The sequence below is a fragment of the Sebastes umbrosus genome, chromosome 1 (assembly GCF_015220745.1).
Source record: "Sebastes umbrosus isolate fSebUmb1 chromosome 1, fSebUmb1.pri, whole genome shotgun sequence".
Lineage (NCBI taxonomy): Eukaryota > Metazoa > Chordata > Actinopteri > Perciformes > Sebastidae > Sebastes > Sebastes umbrosus.
This window is the reverse complement of record NC_051269.1, coordinates 4051489-4074856: the sequence shown is the minus strand read 5'-3', so window position 1 is coordinate 4074856 and position 23368 is coordinate 4051489. Positions and strand designations below refer to the sequence as shown.

Here is a 23368-nt window from a genome sequence, read left to right as displayed (position 1 = left end):
ACAAAAACATATTGATCAAAACATGTAATGTAGCCTATAACCTTCCAATACATGAGAAAATAGTCAGTGTGAATATGGTAAATAGAAAACAGTAAGTAGCTATGACAAGACAGAAAGGAAAAGATATTCTGTTGAAAAACGTATCAATTTGCTGATCAATTAGAAATGATTATCATCCCTATTTATTTATTTTTTATTTATTTTTGTTTATTATTTTATTCTTTTATTTCTATTTTCTAACTTCATCTCTCATTTTTATTTTATTTTAATTTATTTATCTCTTTATTTATTCTTTTTCAATTCCTTTTCTATATTTATCTTCTCTTTTCTCCTAATATAAGTATAAATATACATATTATTTTTCCTCACTGTACATTTATGTATTTTCTGGGCCTATGAACGAAAAATATTACTCATTCATTCCTACTTAATGGAACAATGTATGGACAGTTCACGGACTGCCTCCTTAAGGACACTTATGACCCTGGTGGGTCTTAAAGCATGTGATTGTGCTTTACAGCTGTACCTGTTGAAAGGAAATACAAATAAGTAAAAAAAAAATATATATATATATATATATATATATACAATAATTATAAATGTAGTGGAGAACAAAATTAATGGCAAAGTTTGTTTCAGTTTTATCAAATAGGGAATAACTTAGTAACTGTAACGGGTAGCAGTGCGGTTCCCAGGGTTCCCACGGGTCATTGAATGTAGCATGTTGTCTGATTGACAGGTGATGACTGAGCGAGGTCCCGCCCCCCTGCTCGTGGAGCTCAGCAGCCTGCCTCACAGACCGTCAGGTTCTCACGCGGATACCTCAGCTCCAGCACCTGTACACCCGTACACCTGTACGCCGCTCCTCAGGTAAGAACTGCTGTTTATCACACTCTCACGACTTAGAGAAGTCACTTTAGTAGTATGTTTAAGCTGTATGAATACTATTAAGTCGTCTTTGTTCAGAAATTTGCTTCTGAGTTTTATAAAGATGTTTAAATTGAACCATCAGAGATACCAAACTAACTAACTCCCTGCAGGAATATGCTCGCGCTGTCCGCTGATCTTCTATAGTCTCATCACGTTAAACTCTGTTCAGTAATCTGCGGTTGAAACTAGATAAAAAGCACATTTCTAAACTGTTTGCTGTAGAGTAGTGTGCAGATTTGGAGTTTGTTTTTTTGTAATCATTAAGGGACAAAACCAGCTAAAGTATATCTGAGCCTCTATCTTTATCATCTCTCAACCCAGCCTATAAACTACCCCTTGAATTCTGGCGTCACTAAATTGTTTAATTTAATGGCTTAGTTTTTTTCTTAGTAATGGCTTAACTTTAGAAAAAAGCGAACGTAGGATTTCCTGTTCCCCACTGAGTACAGAGCAGGAATAGAAGTTGACATTGTAACTTCATTTAGTTTTCTTACAGAATTCAAATGGACTTGTAATAATTGAATTTATCATATAGAGTATGAAGAATTGAGTCAGTATACAAAGAGGTTGTGAAATATCTTATATGGTTCTATTATTTTATCGCTGTTTTTTGTGTATAATCAGGATGTGACTCAGAGGTAGAGAGGGTTGTCCACTAATCGGAAGGTTGGTCGTTCGATCCCCGGCTCCTCCAGTCCACATATTGAAGTGTCTTTGATCAAGATACCGAACCTAAACTGCTCCTGAAGGCTGAGCCATCAGTGTATGAATGAGTATTTAGAATAGATCCTGCAACCTTGCATGGCAGCCTCTGCCATCGGTGTATGAATGTGTGTGTGTGAATGGATGAATGCTGACATGGTGGTCGGAAGTCCATTACCAATTAATCTAAAAATAATTTTCTGAAATAGTAACTTTCAGTTTCATAATTTGGCATATTAATGTTCAGATGTACTGCCTAATATTGGTGCATTTCAGCAAATATTATTGGAAGGCCAGAGTTCATTGACCTTTCAAGGCCAGGATTATAAAACGACCTAGTTTTTGTCCTGTCAGGGAATCAGCCACTAATCTGTTCCCACAACAGAAATAAGGGATGAGTACAGGAGGTGAGAAGGAGGGAGGGCAGGCGGAACGGCTGGGAAGATTAACTAACCACTGCTTTTTACCTCTCTAATCCTTTTTGAGTCTTGTATAACTGATAGCTACAAATAGGCTTTACTGACCGCAGTCATGGACATGCTACTGTCTATGTAAGCAGAACATGAGGGGAACATGTTGTGACATCTTAAAGGGTTGTGGAACAGGGAAGGGTAAGAGGGAAGAGCTTATGACTCCCCCCTCCCAATCACATTGTTCATCAGGTGTGTTTGACCATTATGGTCAGGGCTCTAGCCGGGGTTTTAGAAACATTGAGGTCATTATTAATAGACTTTTAAATGTTTAACACAGGGGTCAGCAACCTTTACTATCAAGAGACATTTTAGGCAAAAAAATAAAAAAATTAATCTGTTTGGAGTCGCAAAACATTTGAGCATTGTGATGAAGGTAACACAGTTTATAGTCTAAGTATATAGTATATAAGTCTAATACAGTGAGGGCCAAAGTGCAAATGTACTACGGAGTATTAGGGCCACATTGAGGAAAAAAAATCAGAGATTTCCAGATAAAGTCATAAATTAATGAGAAAAAAAGTCGTAATATTACGAAAATAAAGTCATAACTACGAGAAAAAAAGTCGGAATATTACTAGAATAAAGTCATAACTTTACGAGAAAAAAGTCATAAAATTACGAGAATAAAGTCATAACTTTACAAGAAAAAAAGTCGTAATATTACGAGAATAAAGTCATAACTTTACGAGAAACAAAGTCGGAATATTACTAGAATAAAGTCATAACTTGACGAGAAAAAAGTCATAAAATTACGAGAATAAAGTCAGAACTTTACGAGAAAAAAAGTCGTAATATTACAAGAATAAAGTCATAACTTGACGAGAAAAAAGTCATAAAATTACGAGAATAAAGTCAGAACTTTACAAGAAAAAAAGTCGTAATATTACGAGAATAAAGTCATAACCTTACGAGAAAAAAGTCATAATATTATGAGAATAAAGTCATAACTTTACGAGAAAAAAATAAAATAAAATTATTATATAAAATAAAATTTATAATATTCAGACTTTATTCTCATAATATTATTACTTTTTTCTCGTAATATTATTACTTTTTTCTCGAAATCTCAGATTTTTTTTTTTCCCTCAATGTGGCCCTAATACTCCGTTGTACCATAGACCTACAACGATGATAAATAAAAATGAAAATGTAAACAAAAAACAGTTATTCATTTCCACTATTCTTTTTAAAAATCCACAGGGAGCCACTGGAGAGGGGGGCTAAAGAGCCGCATGGCCAATGTAATTATTACTTCTTTTCAGTTTGATTTATTTTGATTCTTATAAAAAGTATAAATACAGTTCATAAAAGTAACTGATTTAGTTATATGAACGTAAGAGCCTTCCACCAAGATGCTACAATTCACAGAATGAGATTGTTTTGAGGGCTAAACTTTAGCTTCCTATGTGAGGGACAGAGACCCGTCAGAGTGGCTGAACAGTACTCTGTACTGCAAGGATGTTGTTGAAAAGAGACACATTTATATGATGCTGATCAAATAAAAATTCATTCCAGGTTTTTAAATCAACGCTGGTGGCTTTCCGATATTAACTTGATGCATGATGACGATGTGTCCCTGTTTTTTAACCCATAACAAATGTAAATGATTTATGTCATCTGTGCTTCAGGAGTCTACGGCAACGTCAGAGCCAAGATGGGGCGGAAGGAGATCATCTGCAGCTGGAAGAAAAACACCAGCAATATTAAGGAAGTGTTTGACTTCAAGGGGAAAATGGGATCGTAAGTACTGCTGTTGAAAGTAAAGACGGATAAGAGAAGGAAATGTGTGCAAGAAGAGAAGGACTAGCATAAAAGTGTCAAGGTTCACTGACCGTTAATGCAAGTTTTTTAAGTAACTAGTTAAGACAATTTTATACAAAATTGCAAAAAAAAAGGTACTTTTGAAGACCATCAATTCACCAGTAGTGGTCATTAAGGACAAAGATTTTCTTTGGCTGTTGAATAGATTTGGAAAGAATCTCATTTGGTCAGATGGGAAAGTGCGGTGACTGCCTCCATCTGCAAGCGTGGAGGTTGGGCCGATGAAACCTCCAGCAGATATGGTTGTTTTTCCAAGTCTGTCATGTTAACTGTCATGTAATGGTGTGGGTGGGATAGTCAGCTGTCTACTACTTGTTGCACCGAAGCGACAACCTCTGGAGCTAACGTGTCCCCCAATCCCCATAAACCCCCATGTTAAAATGGCCAACTTTACAGCTGGGTCTGGGCAATATGACGATACATATCGTCAATACAATATAAAAATGTATATCATATTCATTTTTCTACATCATTTCTATCGTGATATAGACTTGCTCTATTTTTCTTCTTCTATAAATTCACTTAAAGCTTCAGTAGTCAGTATATTTTTGGCATCATTGGGCAAAAATCACATAATAACCTTTCAGCATATTGTAATTCAAGTGTTCTGAGAGAAAACTAGACTTCTGCTCCTCCTCATGGCTCTGATTTCAGACTTTAGAACATCTAGCCCGTGATGGGAGACTTTGACCAATCACAGGTCATTTCAGAGAGAGAGAGCGTTCTTATTGGCTGTGCTCTGGTCATGTGACCGGAACTTGCCATTCCTTCACCAGATTTCACAATGGCGGCGGCGTCACAAACTTTCTCATTTTACAGCTAAACCGTGCTCTACAAGATGATTCTGAAAACATCTGAGGAGAGAAACAGACATTAACGTAACAGAATATTGATTCATATTTGATCAGCGCTGCCTAGTTTGACCGTTTGGTCGGAGTTCACTAGTGATTGACAGCCGGCTCTCATAGACGGCAGATGGACAGCAGACCTCAGATCAGCTCTTACTGTTTGTTTTCCTCCGGTCTGCGAAATCTTGCAGATTGAGGACACAGAGGACCATGATTTTTTTCAGGTTACCTGTTTCATGTACTACTGTCACGATATAGCGACCGTTTTATAAAAATAACTTTTTTTAATCATATTTGCTCCAATCTCCCCTACTTCAGCTCTAAGGGAGTCTGTGCCGGTGTTGCAAGATACAGGAAGTTGGCTTGGGTCTTGAGGAGTTGAAGCATTTATTCACCAACAAATAGACTCTACACACACTGCTACTGCTACATTCACAGCTATAACGCCACCAACAATCACACACTCACCACCGCCACACACACGCGGTCTGTCAGACCCTCGCTAACGTTACGCTGTGCTGACAGACCGTATGTGTGTGACAACAGCGAGCACGAAGCCTCCAGCAACACTACATCTGTTTTCGTGGCACAAACACACACACGGTTTGTCGGACTATTGCTATCGTTACGCCGGGCAGACACACCGCTGACAACCTCACAGCTGAACTAAATAATGCGGTGGAGACTTTTACTGGGACAATACACCCAGCATCATGGCTGCTATCTCTCCCGGTCGGGTGAACCGGGACTCAGTTGTCTGTTGTGCTCAGACACTGCAGCTGGTGATAAATGATGGATTTAACCTGTTTGTGCATCGGCTTATCGTTGCACTTTGAGCTTCACAACGGCACTTCTGAAACCTGTGGGTGACGACACGGAGACCACGTCCATATTTTATACAGTCTAGGGTTGCATCAGGATGTACCAACTGCTGTTTGACAACAGTTTGTACATCATAGCTGATTACTTTCACATACTAGGAAAACATTTAATGGAACTTTATTGGAATCAGGACTCAAATACCATTTGGTGATGGCAATTGGCACAGACTTCAGACAGGAGGTGGGCTTGGTACAGCAGACTGTGTCAGAAGGGTGTGGTCTTAAAAAACTACAGTGCAAATGCAGGCGCTGTTGTACTCACAAAATCCTCCTCTTAGACATGCGTGACTCCAGATGTGTATAATTAATAATTAATTCATATTAGCATAATGTAATTACTATGAACCATCATCCAGGATGGGACTGATGTGTTTGCTGCAGCCACCAACCTGATTTCAGCCACTGTTTTACAGTAACATTAGATTAGATTGTTTTGCCCAAGTTCAGAGGGCCTAAGTGGATGGAGGGGCTGCCGGCTGCCGGCTGCCGTCTATCTCCCAGTTACCAGGCTCAGATTGTCCTACGGCTGAGGATAATCCCTTCTATCACCTCCCAGAGAGCTGGTTTAATCAATGAAGCCTCTTATACTGTCTGGGTAATCTACTCCCAGCTGAACATGCTAGTGGAGGACTGCTAACATGTTGGAGGACAGTATGATTCATCATATAATGATCATGATCACAAGTTTGCAGTTGAATAAACTTGATCAAGTGCAATATTAATATTGATATTTTGTGTAGGGGTGCCTGTAAAATATCAGAGCTTATTTAACTTTTAAGATACAATCTACCTGATGTTGCTACAGCTCCAAACTGCTGTTTTGACACCTGTGCCCCTGTGATACCTACCTGAGTTTCAATACTAATAACAAATATATTATATAATACCTTAGTTTGCTGAGTATAAAGCTATTTCTCTATAGAAGGCTTTTATTTTTCCCATTTAAAAGGGCACTGCACCAACTTTATGTGTCATGAGAAACATCAGCCATTGAAAACAGTTGTATAACATCCTCTGACATGGCACACACAGGAAGTGTTTAACAAAAGACGCTATCCAGTTGCGACATGGGAAAGGTAGGAACCAACATTTTTGGAGCTTTTGACCCACATCAGGGTGTGAAAGTCAGTATAATGCGACCTCTGCCACATCAATTTTCATGTCCTGCAACTTTATGGAAGAGCAATACTAAATCGCTGGATTTGCCCTTTTAACGAAATAATCCAAACTTTGCAAATTCAACTATATTCATGTCTTAACACAAGCAACTTTAAATAAAATAATTACAGCATAAAATTAACAACATTATGATTTAATTCACAAAATATTGATTGACTTTAATGACTGAACTAACATTGAGGTTCCACACTTTATATGTGATTTGTAGCTAATGCCCTAAAACCTGCAAAAGCTAAAAAAGAGTTATTTCCTTTATCTGCTTCATTTCCACAAATGTAGCGAGACCAGGTCGGCTTTGTATCACTGGTCAGTACAATAACCTGTAACACATGGTTAACTGTACAGTCGGTGTTCCTTCCTCAGAGCTGTCCTGCTGTCTCAAAGCTGCTTAAAGGCCTGAATGAGATAGAGGTGTGTGTGTGTGTGTGTGTGTGTGAAGTTCTTGGACACTGACGTCAGAACAGCAGTGCGGGAACATCCTAGCACCACTTCATTATAGGATTAAGACTCTGACTGACTATATGGGTGGATGAGTGGACTGAAGCTATATGAAGGGAGGTGGTGTAAGCATGCTGCTGCAGGCGTGTGTTTGTGCCAACAGAAACGTGATAACACATGTTACCTCGCAAATCAATTAGTGATGGACTTACAACGCTTTGCGAAGGTGCATTCAGGTGCTATTGTTTTCGAGTCAAGTGGTGACGTTTTTTTCTTTCAAAAATGTGTTCTTGTTTCCAGGTAGAGAATACCTGTGAAACAGCATGTTCACAGGATAGTCAACATCTCCACTGAAGACTAAATTAAGGCTAATAAAAGTTATAGGGTATTATGGGCTGTACAGTGACGTTCCTCGGTTATGAAAGTTGATCACATTATTTAATTATGCCTAAATGTAGGATGAAATATAATCCATATTACAATTTTGGATCAGTAAGTAAGCAAATATCCTGCTCTAAATATTTAAAAGAAATACAGGTCTCAGATGTAATTTTCAATAAAAGGCTAGTATCAATATATGAGTCTGTAACGCTCATTCAGAACACAGTGCACGACAAAACTATAATAGCAACAGTGCATTTAACGTGTGTATTTTAGACTCCCTTATTGGATTTGAGGCGTTTTAGGTCAGAGCTTCATCACCAGAACAGACGCTTGACTCGGATGCCAAAATGTGGGATTACACCTGTCGGTTTGACTGTGAGCCTAAAGAAATAGCTACCATGGTGATACCCAGCCAAGACTGACCAACCTTCATTTTTTCCTGGGGCTCGGACTGGATGGAGCAGATTTTATGTGTGATGTTAAAGCTGAAGGAGACGAGATTGGAGCAAATATGATTAGAAATTCATGTTCCTCTGTGTCCTCCGGTGCTCCTAATGGCATCTGCAAGCTTTCACAGACCGGAAGAAAACAAGCATTCAAAGCTGATCTGGGATCTGCTGTCCATCTGCTGTCTATAAGAGCTGGCTGTCAATCACTCATGAACTCCGACCAAACGGTCAAACTAGGCAGCGCTGATCAAATATGAATTAATATTCTGTTACGTTAATGTCTGTTTCTCTCCTCAGATGTTTTCAGAATCATCTTGTAGTGCACGGTTTAGCTGTAACATGAGAAAGCTTGCGACATGGCAGCCATTGTGAAATCTGGTGAAGGAACGCCAAGTTCCGGTCACATGACCGGAGCACAGCCAATAGGAACGCTCTCTCTCAATGAAATGACCTGTGATTGGTCAAAGTCTCCCGTCACAGGCTAGATTTTCTAAAGCCTGAAAACAGAGCCATGAGGAGGAGCAGAAGTCTAGTTTTCTCTCAGAACACTTGAATTACAATATGCTGAAAGGTTATTATGGGATTTTTGTCCAATGATGCCAAAAATATACTGACTACTGACATGCTAAAGTCTTAAGTTGACCTCAGCAAAGGCAGCAAAAGCAGGCATTGTGGTCATCCAAGGCCGGGAGCGACGAGGAGCATAAAGTTTCCTTGTGGTTGACGACATTCTCAGCGACATCGTATGATGGCTGGAGATCGCAAGTTAGATCCGTTCTCTAAGGAGGCTGAGTGAAAAAGGGAGGTGTTACATTCATTCGATAGGTCATGAGCCTGGAAGATCGCTCAGGGCTGGTGCCCTTTTCTATCCATAAACTATCAATAGACCTTTTTCACAGCTGACATTTTGACATGTCATCGTAGGAAAAGCACTGGTGAAATTGATCACTAACAATGGCTCAGTTCCATTAAGTATCTCAGTAAGCTCTGCCAGTGAGCCGGCATGCACAATACCAGGACCTCCCTCCCCTCAGTGGAATGCAGCCATTATTAAATACATCATTAGATACACCTGCTTCTCCTCCATCACAAATCCAAATGTCTGCTATGTTAAAGGTCTGTTGAAGGAGGAGATAGTGAGGAGGAGCTGACTAGGGAGGCTTGGAGGCAGCATGGAACCAAGGCTTTGGTGAACCCTAGGCTAATTTATTATTTCTTTATAGAATAAAACGGACTAAAATAAAGTAAAATAAACAAAACAAATGTGTGCATGAATGACTGTACATGTGTGTATGGGTGGTGGGGATGGCTGGCAGTCAGGGTGCATGCAGTGCAAATCAAAGTAAAGCAGGATAATAAATAAATACCGTAAAAGGAGCTGGGACAGCTGTTTTATAGTGAGCGATTTCTACCTCCTGATTGGACGGTGAGTACAAAGATCTGTCTCAGGGTGCTGAAGTGGAGCCTCAGTGGGGTAAACCAACCTTTCTGTACATTTTCAAATCTGGTTAAATACATAAAAAAAAAAGAAAAAAAAAAAGACCACTAACAAAATCTTATTTTTGGGGACCCTAAAGCAAGTGACCCATCTCATTCCTGGGGACCAGACCCTCTTTCCACTGTCTCGCAGACCTGGAAGTCCACATACGTTTTCCACAGTTGTTTAAAGGGCTTAAAGTTGGATTAATTTACACTCATTTAGTGTGACTGGATTATTGTTAATTGAGAAGTATTTGCAGATAATTGTTCATCATCCTGGAAACATTCATGTCTCATGTCTGGAAGTAAAGGAATATTAAACCAGAACAAAAACTAGTGCTTTGAACTTGACATAATGATAAGGATAATGAAGAAATACAAACAACAAATAGTTGTGTCCTTTTATAGTTTGATATGTTTGAGAATTTCCATGGACTGATTTCACTCCATTAACCCGTATCTCTGTCCTTACTGTTTCTGTGCAGGGGGTCTTTTTCAGAGGTCTTTATGGTGAGAGAGAAGAAAACAGGAATGCTGTACGCCCTGAAGTGTCTGAAGAAAAAACACCTCGCCCATAGCAACCTTGAAAATGAAATCAATGTATTGAGAAGGTAAAACACACACACGTGCACACACACATTCATACAGGTGATTTCCATTATGCTCTAGCCAACAGAGAGCAGCAGTTTTCTGCTCTATGTGAAGTCACCATCAACTTAAAGGTCTCATATTGTAAAAAGTGAGATTTTCATGTCTTTTATATTATAAAGCAGGTTTAAGTGCTTTATAAATACTGTTAAACTATCAAAACGCTCAATATACGGAGAAATACACACAGTACGTATTCAGCAAATTGTGCGTTTGAAACAAGCCGTTAGGATGTCTGCGCATTTGTGATGTCACAAATATACGATATTTAGACCATTACACGGTTTTAAACATTCTAAATGTGTTCCAGATTATTTCCTGTTGCAGTGTATGTAAATAACATCAGCTGACAGGAAGTAAACATGGACCCAAGCTGTTGCCTAGCTACGCAATTCCGTTGAAATGCACTAAAACGGAGCGTTTTAGACAGAGGGTAAATACAGGTATATTCAGGCAGACAGCATGAGGAAAATAAAGTTTTTTTTAACATTACAGCATGTAAACATGTTCTATTAGAAACACAAAATACAAGTATGAACCTGAAAATTAGTACGATATGGGACCTTTAATGTTTAAATGTATTGCATTTGTTCTTACTTTTGCTTCTAAACGACCTGTTCTGAGGAGAACAGCCTGCAACACTATAAACATGTAACATTTACCACTGAGGACATCAGTGATTCCTCAACCTCTCTCTTACTATTTCAGGATACAGCATGAGAACGTGGTGGGACTAGAGGATTTCTATGAGAGTCGAACACACTATTACCTGGTCATGCAACTGTAAGTGGACTCATTATTATCATCACATTCTTCACAAAGTATTAACTCATATTGAGGGTAAAGAAATCTGACAATAACAACCACAATATATGTTATAGAAGTGTGCTTCTTTTATATATAAAGGCCTATTTTTTCCCTTAAATGTACCTTCAAGTCACCGTAAAGTTAGAAACATCACCAAACGTCACCAAAACATAGTGACAGAATCACCTGGAGCTGTATATTGTGCATCTGCTTGTTCTGTTATGACATTGAACCCCTTAACAACATACAGTTGTCCCCTTTTCCACCCAGGAATCATCTTATTTCACACTGTTTGACAGTATAATACATATTCTGTGTCAGATTGTTCCAGCTCTTCATTGAAGCTATTAGGGGTGGAACTGTTCACAAAATTCCCGGTTCGGTTCATATCAGTTTTGGGGTCACGGTTTTTGGTTCGGTTCGGTACATTTATGTAACAGCGAGGAGGTTGTGTTCTGAATTCAACATGCTTTTCATTTATTTGGCAAAAATAAGTAAACAAATGTTTGCCTTAACAAAAGTATGGCTTACATAAGGAACATAAACACTTCTTCATTGTCAAATCTTAATTAAAAGAATAAGTCTTCTACAGTTATTAGTGCAAACAAAAAATGCATATCATGCATATGATGTAATTATAGACTAAGGCCATCAACATAAAATTAAGCATAAGCTCAACCAGAACTATACTAAAAAACAACTACAACAACAACAACAACAACAACAACAACAGTATAACATATGTCTCAATTCCCTCATTATTAGCTCTTAATTGAAAGATTAGTATTTCCACTCAAAATGTGCAGTATTTGGAGGAATACGGTTGGATTTCTGTACCACTGTGTTATTTAAAAATAATTAATAAATATAAAACACTTTACAGGGATTGTACTGCTGGAATCACTGTGTTGCTGAAGTGTATAGCACGGCTCAAGTAATGTTACGTTAATCATATGCTGAAATCCAGCATCCTCCGCAACTGCATAAGGCTGCATATCTTTCACTATAAACCTCCCCGGTGCTTTAGTTATGTTTTTTGCCCTGTCTGAATCTGCATGTAGAGGCTGTTTAAATGCTGCGGGGAGAAGGAGTTGCTCTTTCCTACCCAAAGTGTTGCTGCTAGCATCAACCAGACGTGTTGCACACTGTTTACACACAGTCGCCGTTTTATCCACCACTTTTTTGCGTCATTCTCATAGGTAACACTAAATCCGTAATGCTCCCGTACAGCAGAGCCAAACGATGCTGGTGGATCCTCTAACTGTAATTTATCGTGACTACTCCCCATTTTGGCCATGTGGCCTCCATCTATGCCACATGGATCAGCGACAGGGCCCAGAAGGTGATTGCCGACCCCTCCCACCCTGCTAGTTGTCCCTTCCATGTCCTTCCTTCTGGAAGGAGATTTCAGAGTCTGAGGTGTAGGACATCCCGCCTCAGGAACAGCACATACCCTGATGCTATTAGGCACCTAAACTCTAATGCATAGGCACTTTGCAGGAGGAAATTAAGCTCCAGCCAACACACACTATAGGAATGCTTTGCACTAGACACTTAAGGGGAAGTTGCAATAGCACAAGGCTCTTCACAGTATTTTAGCATTTTAGGATGTTATTGGTTTGAATGATTGTATAAATGTATGTGGTTGTCTCCTATGTACACTATGTTTTCTTTATATGTGTGTGCTTTTGTCTGTTTTTAATGAGCACTGCACCGAAACAAATTCCAATCAACTGTGGGTTGACATGGCAGTAAAAGTAAAGTATTGAACTGAAATTTCCTTAACTGACTGACAGCCGCACTTCATCCGTGAAGGGGGCTGGGTCACGCTTCATCAACAAATGCGCAGTAAAATCTGCTCTGTACTCGCCGAAATTGAGCCAATAGCAACCCACGACCGCAGCTTCAGTTACACTGCGCATGTGTTAAACCCCGTACCTCAAGACCCATGTCCGCCCGTATCCCAGGCCTTGATTTCTACAAAAAAATACCCAATCGGCCTCATAACTTATTTCAAATGAGCCGAACAATTCATACACGACCGGAACCGTGACTAGCGAACCGAACGGTTCGCACTTTTTACCTGAACCGTTCCATCCCTAGAAGCTATATGATGTTTACACTGAGTGAAATATTCAAACCCAAAGTACCATTTCATCAAAAGAGTTATCCTCATGTTCTATGCATCATTTTACACTCATTGTCTCCAAATGTACTCTGAAATATTCAGTATATTTGGGAACTGTGTGACCTCTATAATTTAAAATAAAGTTCTGAGGTTTTACGAGCCCTCAACAAAACGTTTTTGTCGAACAGGACTCTTTGTCCAAGTGACCGGTCAAAGGGTTTGAAGAATGAAACAAGATGCATAGAAAAATACAAACACTGATGATTTCTTTCATGTGTGTGTGTGTGTGTGCAGGGTGTCGGGTGGGGAGCTGTTTGATCGCATTGTAGACAAGGGGGTTTACACAGAGAAGGATGCCAGCACGGTGATCAAACAGGTGCTGCAGGCTGTCAGCTACCTGCACGAAAACAGCATCGTACACCGGGACCTCAAGGTAAGACTCACACACACACATGGAGAACAATTTCACCTAGAAGAAAGAAAATTAAAAGCTAGAATGACCAAATGACCAAAACACATTACAATAAAAGAAGTGTTAAACAGATGTTTAGTGAATATTTTCTGAAGTACCGTTTGCTTTAATTACATTAGGTTTAAATAATAAGCAATCCTATTATGAAAAATGCATGGGCAAATTTACATTTACATCATTTTCTCTCTTTCCCTCTCTCTCTCTCTCTCTCTCTCTCTCTCTCTCTCTCTCTCTCTCTGTCTCTGAGCAGCCTGAGAACCTGCTGTACTATGATACAGATGAGAATGCTAAGATCATGGTCAGTGACTTTGGTCTGTCTAAGACGATGGAGCATGGTGTGATGTCCACAGCCTGTGGTACACCAGGATATGTTGGTGAGTTATTGGGGGGGGATACTCATACACTTTTTGGAGGATTTCTCCCCCGTTATAAAATTGTACATTTAAATAACACAACTAAAAAGGATATTTTTTTCTGTCAATATATTTTGCAAGAGTAAATTACAACACATTACAACAATTGAGAGGAATCATTAAAGGACCTCTATATAGGAATCAGAGATTGCTTGTTAACAGCGACACCTGTGGTCGACAGTCAGCGTCCTGTTGCTCGTGCTCATGCTCGCACTACATAGACGCGAGCGAGCATCGGTCAAAACAGTGAGGCGACACACACAAGACTTGAATGTGGTTGAAAGGCATCATGTTGATTAGCGTTAGCAACATTAGCAGCTAAAACCACATTCTCACTCTATATTTCACATGCTTGGCAGTAATGTTAGCTGACCAAACGAAGGCCCCTCCATGAATGGAAGGCCCAGCCGATGTTGATCCTAGTGTTAACTTTTCCTGCTTCAGCCTCTCGACCGTGGTCGGAAGGCTCAGTGGAGACACCGTAGTTTTGGTCTCCTGAGCCGGAGTCGATAACGTAACTTGCTCCAGAGTTAACCCCCATTACTCCACAGTTTTCCTCCGACGTCGGTCAGATTCCTGTTTTGCAAGACGGGCTTCACTAGATATAACTTTGTTTTTTTTTGTGCTTCCGTGGAGTTTGTGTTGGAGTCTGAGTTGTGGTGGGGGGCTGGTCGTTTGATGGCGTTGGGGGACTCCATTTCTAACTGAATGTTAACTATGGTTGCACACTGTTAGCCCTAAAGTGGAGAATAAAGGCACTCGCGAGCGCGCATGATGTCACATCCGCTGCATTTTCCTGGAAAGAAATCCATTCATCCAGAAAACATTGAACTTTATGGAATCATAGTAATCATATTCGAACTGACATTTTCCCAGTGTAATCATGCTATTACATTCTGCAGCTGGCAGTTATAAGCAAAGGTGTTTATTGTCATTTTAAAATGGACGTGAAGCTGTCAACCAAGTTAAGCTGATTTACTAAATGGATTTCCACTCTAATCAACATTTATACAGCAAACATGACAAATGTCAACGTTTAACTTTCGTCGCAAGAGAGCCGCCGTGTTGCAGTACTCTAGCTACTCTAGCCTGTGACGTCACCAGGTTGGCTGAGTTACACAGATACAACGGTATACACCGTGAAAAACGAGGATTGAGGAGACACACGACAGAAGAAAACAAAACACTATTGTATTGCTCCTGGATGTAAATATGTGTTTGAAAATGTTATAGCCAAGGACAAAACGGTCCATTTTCATACTTTCTGCTGCTGAAACGGAGAACGGCACTGCAGCGTTAGCTAGAAGAGAAAGAGCCCTCCGATGGGCACTGACTCCAGCGGACTGTCTCCCCGTCTCCCGTCCTCTCCTCTCTCTGATCACCACTGAACTTCTTCTTGCTCTTTGTGTGTCATTCTACAGCCCCTGAGGTTTTGGCCCAGAAACCCTACAGCAAAGCAGTGGACTGCTGGTCCATTGGAGTTATCACTTACATCCTGTGAGTACATTTCAATTCTCCAACAATAACAAAGCACATTTACATGATTGTTCTTAAACGGTGAGGATCTATTAGATTACATAACCGAAATGTCAGAAGCCTGAAGTTATGCCATAAATCAACTTTTTGTTGAGAAATCATAATTTTTCCATCAATTTGATACAACCAGAGTCATAGCATGTCCAAAATTTAACCAAAATGTTGATGTAAGAGATTTACAAAAGGAAGCTGTAATGAGTTTAGCTGAATTGACTTGTTGTGTCTGTGTTGCAGGCTCAGCGGCTACCCTCCATTCTTCGAAGATAACGAGACTCGTCTGTTTTCCAAGATCATGAGAGCCGAGTACGCCTTCCATTCACCTTTCTGGGACAACATCTCCGAGTCAGGTATGAAAACGGCAGAAAACATTTGACATCTCGGTCTTCACAAACATTTTTGACATCTAATACCCCTGCACTTTCTCTTTTGGAATTGTATTAACTTTGACTGTAAGTACTTGTTGCTCTGACAACAATTTCAGTTTCTAGTTTCCAAGAAAAAATATCTAGACTCAAGTCGTCAACATTCTAATCTAAGAATTAAGTTCACCATACCAACTTAAAGGGACTGTTTGTAACTTTTTAAGCAATGTACCGTGTCGGGACACATGAGCGTTCGCATATGCGCGCTCGCGTGGGGCCGGAGCCTCTGCCTGCTTGCCTTCACTCAGACAGCGCGCGTTCTTGCGTACTCGCTCCACCTCTAGACGTGAACGCGCGCTCACTCCACACTGCAGAAGAGTTAGTTTAGCTCTGAGAATATCTAGTGAATGTACAGTGGACGTTTGTGCAGAAATAAATGCTGCAGATCCTCCAGACCAACAGAGGTTTCCCGTGTCTTGTGAAGTGACGGGGCTCCGCAGCGAGTAACATTGTGGTCTCGTTACCGACCGGGTGTCGGTGTCTCCTCTGTTTACTCCGGCTGCGGCCGGAGACGACATAGTTACTCGCTGCGGAGCCCCGCTGCCTTACCAGCTTGCGCTGAGGCAGGAAACGCCAACACTAGGATCAGCATTGATTCATGGAGAGACCTTCGTCTGGTCAGCTAACATTACTGCCAAGCAGCTGAAATATAGAGTGATATTGTGCTTTTAGCTGACGTGTGTTGCCTCGCTGTTTTGAGCGATGCTCGTTCATGTCTATTTAGAGCGAGCAAGCACGAGCCCGATGCTGACTTTTGTTGATTTCACGGCCACAGGTGTCGCTGTTAACAAGCATTTCTGAAAGTTACAAATAGTCCCTTTAATAGGTGATAATATGTAAATGTTGTGTTTACAACTTGTCATAAGCCATAACAGGTTTAAATCACTTGACTTGGACTTTTTGTTTTATCTGCTAAGACACTTGACTGCCTTAAGACTTGGTTTGAATTTAGACATGACGGCTTGATTAGTTGAACCTTCAAAGATCTTTGTAATACATATGAGGTTAATGTTTGAGTAACTAGTTTTTCTGTTTGTTTTGTTACCTCGTAGAACATTTTTATAAAATTTCCGTGAAAATGCATTGCACTGTTGCACGATTGAAAAGGGAGTGTTGAAAGCAAGAGATGTCATGTTATGGTACAGGATAAGGTCAGCCCACATCTGGACTCGCAATATTTTCATAAAGTTGAAAGACTTGCTTCGAAAGACTAAAATCCAGCTCTGGTTGTTTCATGAAATATGACAAAAACAGGTGTTTGCTAAGTATAGATCAGGAAGTGTTCATATATCCTTAGAGCTTAATCAAATATAGACCAGCTGCAGCTTACATCACTGTTACATCATACTTACATCACAGCTATAGGGGTTTGACCTGTTTGGATTAGGTCAGATATAATTACTGTACATACTAAATTGGCAGGGACATTGCTCGCTCACCTGAGGGATTAAATTAGCTGGCATTAAGTAAGAGACATGTTAAACGCACTGAATTATTTCCCTTAAGCATCGGTGTAGTGCTGCCACCTACTGTTACGTGTATGAAAGAGGTCTTGTCTTACTATGATGATCTATTTGAACATTTTATTGTTGTAGATGACTTGACTTTAAGAACATTAAACTGAAGAAGAATGTCAGAAAAAAGTATTGTGGAACTACAGAAGGTCATCTCATCCACATAATGGTCAAGAATAAGCATGGGTGGATGTGCTCAGACAAAAGGCCCCATCACCTCTCCTACATACACAGACATTCTAGTTGTTTAGCCTCTCTTTGTAGTCATTTTATGTTTCTCTGTGGTCATTTTGAGACTCTTTGTAGTCGTCTTATGTTTCTTTGTGGTCATTTTGAGTCTCTTTGTAGTCGTCTTATGTTTCTTTGTGGTCATTTTGAGTCTCTTTGTAGTCGTTTTATGTTTCTTTGTGGTCATTTTGAGTCTCTTTGTAGTCGTTTTATTTTTCTTTGTGGTCATTTTGAGTGTCTTTGTGGTCATTTTGTAGGTGAGGGGCCCCTGACACTTTGGGCCCCCGTTCAGTAATCCATCCATGAGGATAAGACACTGTTTGACATTACGCAGTAAAGTCTCCTTTATACCAGCTGTGATCCAAGGCTCAATGTCCCTTAAACACACAAGCATGAGCTTTTCTGTGAATGGACTTCATTCTGCAAAGCAGAAATGTCTCTGTCTTTTGCTCTCATTTGAAGGCTGTTGTTGTTGTTGTCTTGTTGCAGCATGAAAATTTAAATTGTCACAACAGTAACGGTAGCATACAATTTGTGTAGCCTATTTAGATGGAATCATACGTAATTTCACCGTAGATGACCAAATGTGTATCATTGTATGCTTGCAGCAGGTCAGAGTACTGAATTCTAATCAGAAACTAACCAATGAACCATGCAATGTCTCAACAGCCAAAGACTTTATCAGGAATCTGATGGAGAAAAACCCCACGAAACGCTTCCTCACCGAGCAGGCACTCAGACACCCGTGGTTAGTTCTTTCTCTTGGTCACGCACGCACGCACGCACGCACGCACGCACGCACGCACACACTGTTTTTTTGTTTGTTTGTTTTTTTCCTAAATAAACTAATGACAGTGACTTGGTTGCAGGATTGCTGGAAACACAGCTAAAGACCTGGACATTCATCAGTCTGTCTGTGAACAGATGGAGAGAAACTTTGCCAAATCCAAATGGAAGGTGAGTGACACTGCTGTTGGCTCATGGACTACTTTATATTGCAACCACATTTGTTTTTCATAGTTAAAGGTATAATACGGCTGCTGTTTATGAACAGACGGCATTCAAAGTTGGCCCCTCCCCCACGGTTCAACGAGCGAGAGAGAGAGAGAGCAGCAATGGTCTAGCGAGCTATAGAGTGAGTGAAGAGAGAGAGCGGCGTTAGTGAGACCAAATCCGTGAGTCAGAGAAATAAAACATTATTTTCTGCTTGTTTCACGGCAGTTATGTTCTAAAGCGCAAAAAATCACACCCACACCTCCGCTCGAACCTGCGGGATGGTGTCACGCTGCCGGATTTTGAATGAATGCAGCTGAAGGGCAGGCTGTCCTCTCGGCTCGGTGTGTGTGCCTCGGTCAAACTGACACTCCGATAACAGCACACAGTAGAGGAGAGAGAGAGGAAGTTTTTTCTAATATGTTTTACATTATTACAACCATCCATTCATCATTGCATCCATCATAAATTCAAATTGACCACAGCTGCTCTTCTCTATCAGGGAAAAAAAACACTAGATGTTTTTTTGCCACCTTTAAAGCCTACGGGGAAAGTATTTTATACTAAAGACAATGTCATTTAAAGTTACAGTGATCTAAGGCAAAGTGGTTCTCAAACTATGGTACACGTACCACTGGTGGTACGCGTGCTCTCTCTAGTGGTACGTGGAGGAATCTCTGACTAAGATTCCTCTGTATTGATGCTTTTGGACCGGAGCCACGGTGAAGAGAAAAAAAAGCGCTCAACAGCGTGGCGCTACTAAACCTGAGGGGACGCACCCTATTTTTCCCTGATAAAGCGACACTGTGAACAACAAATCTGTGTTGAAATCAGCAGGAAGACAGTTAGTAACGTTAGCTGTTAGCAGCCGGTGGGCAGCGCAGTCCTGACTGGATAATACCGGAGATACGAACGTTAACGGAGGTGCCATTGAGTTATTAATATGAGGCCTTCAAAGTCGGCTCAGGAAAAATGACTATTTGGCGAAGGTAAATTACAACGTTATCATGATGTGTTCAAATGTAATCTCGTAAAATGTAGTTTTTGGTGAGAAACTTGAATAAATCCAGTTGTTTGAAGGAGATGTTTTCACATCAATATAAAATAGATATTAGATAAAGAATTATGACCTACTTAACTTCCTAACTCTAGCTCGGAGCAGTTTGCCAAGATTTCTCTAATCAAAGCAAATATTTAAATATTCATAATCATTTGAATTGTGTGTTTTTATGCAAACAACCACTATAGATGACAATAACAAAGTACAGTACAACTGTGTACAGTACCATCCCTGCACTGAAAAATAGGGCTTTTTGGACCTACAGTACATGTATTTATATTTTGGCATGCTGGGGGATTCTCTGTTTTGTTAAGTTTTGTTAATGGAAACATTACTACCCAAAACAGTCAGTCCGGTACGGTTCAAAAACTTCATAATATGATGTTTGGAGTGATTTTCAGTATAATAAATGCTGAAAATAAGTGATAAAGTAGAGGTTACGTCTGACAGAATTTGTTTGGCCCCCGGCAACAATCTGGGTTTCTCATGTGGCCCCCCAGGAAAAATAATTGCCCATCCCTGGTCATAATGGTGGTACTTGGAGAGTCAAATACTTTCTGAGGTGGTACGTGGTGTAAAAAGTTTGAGAACCACTGATCTAAGGCAAAGTGGTTTGGAAGCTAAAGCTTCAAATACAATGTCAAATGTAAACATGTAATGCTCTTTAAGTGTTGTCAATACTATTTCAAGACAAATGTGTCATGCCATACGTAGGCAGCCCCAGTTTAACCCTCTCTCTTTGTGTGGCGTTTCCAACAGCAAGCCTTCAACGTAGCCTCAGTAGTCCACCACATGAAGAAACTGCAGATGTCCCTCACCGAGTCTCCCCCCTCACACATCTGCATGCCCAACATCGAAGTACAGTCCTCCCAGAAAGACCAGGAGGCGCTGGAACCCCACCGCGATGAGGCCAAAAGCCTCGACCCAAACGGGAATCTTGTTCGCGGGGCCAATCATTTATCCTGCAGTAATCCTGAGTCGGGCAGAGGTCTCTGTCCGCCCCTGAGAGCCTGTCACAGTCAGTCCGACAACGCCCTCGCCGTCGATGAACCAAGAGAGGTCAATAAGTTCCTTTCAGCGATCGATGCTCCTTTCAGGCCATCCAAGAGGTGAGAGCTGCTGCCCTCTTCCAGCTGCGTGAAAATCGGGCATGTCAGCTCTACCAGAATATAAGAAAAAAGTTGATAGAATATTGCAGTAATTTAGATATGGATAGATGGAAGCTATACATTGGCAGAAGTAAATTGGCCAAGAGATCTCTTTGCTATTTTAATAATAAAGTCAATTTGACTCTTCCGTGAGAGGTCATCATCCAATGGCACCCCTAAAAATTTAGTATAATTAACTTTCTTAAAGGCAGGTCACACATACGCAAAATTAACATTTGCCTCCCGTTCACTTACATTCTAAGTGAGTGAAGGGGCGAAAAAACCTACTCTTCCGGTTGCGAAGCAAATTCACATCTTCGGAGTTCAACTTTGCTGAACTGTCCGGCGAATATCACCTCGGCAGGCAATGGTCACTTGCCTTCATTTGCCCATGTGACTGTGCCTTTATTAAAAAAAATATCAAATTAGATTTTTTTTTTTTTAAGTAAAACTTATTTTGAACCATTACTACATATTGTCACAGATCTTTGTTTTGGACATACTGTATATATACTATACTATATCATGGTGAAATTATGAGATTAATACTATCTTCAAATATTAATAGCGATATTTCATCCGTTGCATTTTGGAGATCATTTATGTAAATTAGACAGTCCAAGAAAGGAGCCTTGAGGTACCCCACAAGGGATTATACTGTATCTGTCTGAGCGGTGTGCATTCGAACAATGACATATTGTCTATGATTATATATAATCAACAAATATTACCTTTTGGTAATGGATAATTCATCAAGCTAGATTTAATGGTGATTGGTTCTGAAAGTTTTTTATTATTTTCATATTATATGTATTTTCATTCAATGCAATGGATAATATACCTCCAGTATGAGTTGTAATATTGTCATAGAGTTTAAATCATTTTTAGGAGAACTGCATTGACAAAGTGTATTATCATTGTTCAAATGCTTTAAAACTTTTTTTTTTATGTTATGAGATTTAGTGCAACTAGTTGTTCTTTGCGTATTTCTCTGGGTGGATGTGTAATCCTGGTTGTGTGATGTGTTGCAGCATGGACGCTGTGTCTCAGAGGAAGGACCAGTCGTTTCAGTCTGGAGTGTGTTCTGTCATGTGACCGGCTGGCTAACCTGAGATGAATCTCGTGCAGGTAAACAGGATCTCTCATCTTTCTCTGTCGGAATTTAGATGTTGATTATACAAATTACTGACTCAAACCAGCCTAATAAACCCAACTCATTTTGTTTTTCCTTTTAGTTTGTCTCTCGAGTCAACGGCACTCCGTGGCATCCCTCTTGCTATGAAGGTGTTGACACATCTGCTGCTCAGCTTTTTCATGTCTGCTGTGGTTCTCTGCTGCAGACCACATGTTCCATCGACAGACACCTACAGCATCTGCACTGTAAAAAACACTTTAACTTGGAATGGCTGTCTATATACAAAACAGACACAAGCAGGAATTCATTTAGAATTCATACAACTTGTGTTATGCTGATGACATTTTATTCTCTCAACACTATTATTTTCTATCGTATATGACTGTCGACATGTTACTAAATACTTAGATTTAGGGGACATATGCAATGTGAAAGCTTATTAATTATATTTTTATTTGACTGGCTGTACTTTGAATTCCAATGGCTTTTACATTTTTATAAAGCTCATAAGCTTTTTTAGGTAATTTGTATACTCTGAATGTCTTTTTAGGACATTTAAAGATAGGGTCGACGATGTTGGAAAGCTAGCATAATTTGAAAGTAGCATCGCCTCAGGAGCTCCGTCAAACCCCCCCTCTCCACTCGGGGCTCCTTCCAAGGCAACGACCCCCCACACACATGCACGAGCACCGCCGCATCGTAACTACTTCACAGACACAGAGTGGAGAGAGGAACTCAACTCAACAACGCTAACTCATGACAAGTAACCACGGCAGTGCTACTGCAGGGCTGAGTTTTCTCTTCCATTCTCCAGGAAACTTGCGGCGGCGACGCGCTTTGAGTTCAGGTCGGTGCACGCCAAGGGTAGAGTACGAGCAGGGAGGCAGGGAGGCATCTGATTGGTTCTTTTGAAGCGGACCTCGAGGCAGTGATCGGTAGACATTTTTACAGGATTACAGCAGCTACAGATGACGGCTCTTTCCCGGTCCTTTTTCAGAGCTCATCAGTAATGGATCGCTGTCGGGGTGTAAAGACCATTTCAACCAATAGAACAAATAGTGTAGACTGGAGAACATCGTCAACCCTGCTTTTAATGTATCTTCACCGTTGGACACTATAACAACATCTGGAAATGTACTGTAATTTTTGGACATGTATTATTATTTTTATGCCTCGGCACCGACGACAGCCGCAGCCGGAGGCATTATGTTTTCAGTTTGTGAGTCCATCCGTCCGTCCGACTCTTGTGGACGCGATATCTCAGGAACGCCTTGAGGGAA

The 23368-nt window shown here is 40.3% G+C and overlaps 1 protein-coding gene across 1 annotated transcript; it reads left to right on the top strand.

Moving 5' to 3' along the window:
- Positions 1–698: 698 nt before the first annotated feature.
- On the top strand, positions 699–22769 carry camk1ga (calcium/calmodulin-dependent protein kinase IGa). Its single transcript, XM_037765107.1, has 13 exons — positions 699–870; positions 3734–3845; positions 10070–10195; positions 10941–11015; positions 13462–13600; positions 13890–14013; positions 15474–15549; positions 15823–15935; positions 18422–18500; positions 18622–18709; positions 20565–20914; positions 21985–22081; positions 22189–22769. The coding sequence occupies exons 2-12, from the start codon at positions 3760–3762 to the stop codon at positions 22046–22048; spliced, it is 1320 nt and encodes a 439-aa protein (XP_037621035.1). The 5' UTR covers positions 699–870; positions 3734–3759; the 3' UTR covers positions 22049–22081; positions 22189–22769.
- The last annotated feature ends 599 nt before the right edge of the window (positions 22770–23368 follow it).

Bases quoted from the DNA above. Each gene is read 5' to 3' on its own strand.
- camk1ga (XM_037765107.1), top strand. From the start codon at position 3,760: ATGGGGCGGAAGGAGATCATCTGCAGCTGGAAGAAAAACACCAGCAAT. The intron at 11,016-13,461 runs GTAAGTGGACTC...GTGTGTGTGCAG, and splicing joins TATTACCTGGTCATGCAACT to GGTGTCGGGTGGGGAGCTGT. The intron at 15,936-18,421 runs GTATGAAAACGG...ATGTCTCAACAG, and splicing joins GGACAACATCTCCGAGTCAG to CCAAAGACTTTATCAGGAAT.